The 2833-nt window shown below is 43.7% G+C and overlaps 1 protein-coding gene across 2 annotated transcripts; it reads left to right on the top strand.

Annotated features, from left to right (window-relative positions):
* Positions 1-367: 367 nt before the first annotated feature.
* LOC111156739 (heat shock cognate 71 kDa protein-like) lies at positions 368-2625 on the top strand. 2 transcript variants are annotated; one of them, XM_022517795.1, is made up of 2 exons: positions 368-1822; positions 2279-2612. In XM_022517795.1, the coding sequence occupies exons 1-2, from the start codon at positions 436-438 to the stop codon at positions 2374-2376; spliced, it is 1485 nt and encodes a 494-aa protein (XP_022373503.1). In that variant the 5' UTR covers positions 368-435; the 3' UTR covers positions 2377-2612. The 2 variants fall into 2 exon arrangements, with proteins under 2 accessions (XP_022373503.1, XP_022373502.1); XM_022517794.1 differs by having other exon boundaries at positions 368-2625.
* The last annotated feature ends 208 nt before the right edge of the window (positions 2626-2833 follow it).

Raw genomic sequence — 2833 nt, 5'->3', positions numbered from 1 at the left:
CAACTACACTTCAATTAAAAAAAAAATTCTGTCACATTCTACATAGCCCTAGCATATGACCTAACCCGCCAGTTAGTTACATATATGCATTTTCGAAGGAGAAATAATGCAAATTAAATAATAAAATAAAATTTGGAGTTAGTAATCACCCCCAAAACTCACCCAGATAATACTTTCAAGCACCATTGGCACTGAAATACATAGACATTAGGGTCCTAAATTACCTGAGAGAAAATCAATATATGTGAAATATATGAACACTACCCTTTGAGACTGGCCCTTCTGTCACTGTATGAGACAGAAACAGAGATCGGTCTACAGCAGGACAGACGTTCAAGGCAAAAAAAAAAAAAAAAAAAAAGGCTCATTGAACGCGGGGCTACATCTTTGGATTGCTGTTTTCTCAGCCTGAGCCAGGCCCACACATAAGCAACCATGTCTAAGGGACCTGCAGTTGGCATTGATCTTGGCACCACCTACTCCTGCGTGGGTGTCTTCCAGCACGGGAAAGTGGAAATAATTGCCAATGATCAGGGAAACCGGACCACCCCAAGTTATGTCGCCTTCACAGACACCGAACGATTGATCGGTGATGCTGCGAAGAACCAAGTTGCGATGAACCCCACCAACACAGTTTTTGATGCCAAACGCCTGATTGGCCGGAGATTTGATGATGCTGTTGTCCAGTCTGACATGAAGCATTGGCCTTTCATGGTGGTGAATGATGCTGGCAGGCCCAAGGTCCAAGTAGAATACAAGGGAGAGACAAAAAGCTTTTATCCAGAGGAGGTGTCTTCTATGGTTTTGACGAAAATGAAGGAAATTGCAGAGGCTTATCTTGGGAAGACCGTTACCAATGCAGTTGTCACAGTATCTGCGTACTTCAATGATTCTCAGCGTCAGGCTACCAAAGATGCTGGAACTATTGCTGGTCTCAATGTGCTTCGCATCATCAATGAGCCAACTGCTGCTGCTATTGCTTATGGCCTAGACAAGAAAGTCGGAGCTGAAAGGAATGTGCTGATCTTTGACTTGGGAGGCGGCACTTTCGATGTGTCCATCCTTACTATTGAAGATGGGATCTTTGAGGTTAAGTCCACAGCTGGAGACACCCACTTAGGTGGAGAAGATTTTGACAACCGAATGGTCAACCATTTTATTGCAGAGTTCAAGCACAAACATAAGAAAGATATCAGTGAAAACAAGAGGGCAGTTCATCGCCTCCGTACTGCTTGTGAACGTGCTAAGCGTACACTTTCCTCCAGCACCCAGGCCAGTATCGAGATTGATTCTCTGTATGAAGGAATCGACTTCTATACCTCTATCACTCGTGCCCGGTTTGAAGAATTAAATGCTGACCTGTTCCGTGGCACCCTGGACCCTGTAGAGAAAGCCCTTCGAGATGCCAAGTTAGACAAGTCTCAGATCCACGATATTGTCCTGGTGGGTGGTTCTACCCGTATCCCCAAAATTCAGAAACTTCTCCAAGATTTCTTCAATGGAAAAGAACTGAATAAGAGCATCAACCCTGACGAGGCTGTTGCTTATGGTGCAGCTGTCCAAGCAGCTATCCTTTCTGGAGACAAATCTGAAAATGTTCAAGATTTGCTGCTGTTGGATGTCACTCCACTTTCTCTTGGCATTGAAACTGCTGGAGGAGTCATGACTGTTCTCATCAAGCGTAATACTACCATTCCTACCAAACAGACACAGACCTTCACTACCTACTCTGACAACCAGCCTGGTGTGCTTATTCAGGTGTATGAAGGTGAGCGAGCCATGACCAAGGACAACAACCTACTTGGAAAGTTTGAACTCACAGGCATACCTCCTGCTCCTCGTGGTGTCCCTCAGATTGAGGTCACTTTCGATATTGATGCTAATGGTATCCTCAATGTCTCTGCCGTGGATAAGAGCACAGGAAAAGAGAACAAGATTACCATCACTAATGACAAGGGCCGCTTGAGCAAGGAAGATATTGAGCGCATGGTCCAGGAAGCTGAGAAGTACAAAGCTGAAGATGAGAAACAGCGGGACAAGGTGTCTTCCAAGAATTCACTTGAGTCTTACGCATTCAACATGAAAGCAACTGTTGAAGATGAAAAACTTCAGGGCAAGATAAATGATGAAGACAAACAGAAGATTCTTGACAAGTGCAATGAAATTATCAACTGGCTTGATAAGAACCAGACTGCGGAGAAGGAAGAATTTGAACACCAGCAGAAAGAGTTGGAGAAAGTCTGCAACCCCATCATCACCAAGCTGTACCAGAGTGCAGGGGGCATGCCAGGAGGAATGCCTGGAGGCTTCCCTGGTGGTGGAGCTCCTCCCTCTGGTGGAGCCTCCTCTGGGCCCACCATTGAAGAGGTTGACTAAACCAACCTGAGAATAAATAGGTTGAGCATTGTTCCACACACAATATTCAAAGGACCCAAATTTGTAGCAAATTCCATGGCAGTTGTAATGTTAAGCTGCTATAGCAAAAAAACTGGGCATTCTTGATACTTGAATATGGAATATGTGCACAGGGAAAGGAAATAAACATTGCACTTTATAAGCACTGTATTGTTAAGTGGAAAATGCAATGTCTTAAATAAAATTGTATTTAAAATTGAAAAAAAAAAAAAAAAAGTCATTAATTGTCCTTTCAAAACATCTTATCTCTTAGACTCCACAAATCTCCAGTCACCTCAGCCCTTACACACTAACTTCCACTGGTTCTCAGTGACAATTTTGCATTTTTCAGCTCTCCCTGCCACTAACCCCATGGGAAACCTTACGTTCAGCTCGTTTCTTAATCACTTCTCATTTCTTCGCTCTCATCATCAGTGAA

The sequence above is a fragment of the Enhydra lutris genome, unplaced genomic scaffold (genome assembly GCF_002288905.1).
Source record: "Enhydra lutris kenyoni isolate GAN:26980312 unplaced genomic scaffold, ASM228890v2 scaffoldscaffold48, whole genome shotgun sequence".
Classification (NCBI taxonomy): domain Eukaryota; kingdom Metazoa; phylum Chordata; class Mammalia; order Carnivora; family Mustelidae; genus Enhydra; species Enhydra lutris.
The sequence above is the reverse complement of the archived record's forward strand: the minus strand, read 5'-3'. Positions and strand labels throughout refer to the sequence as shown.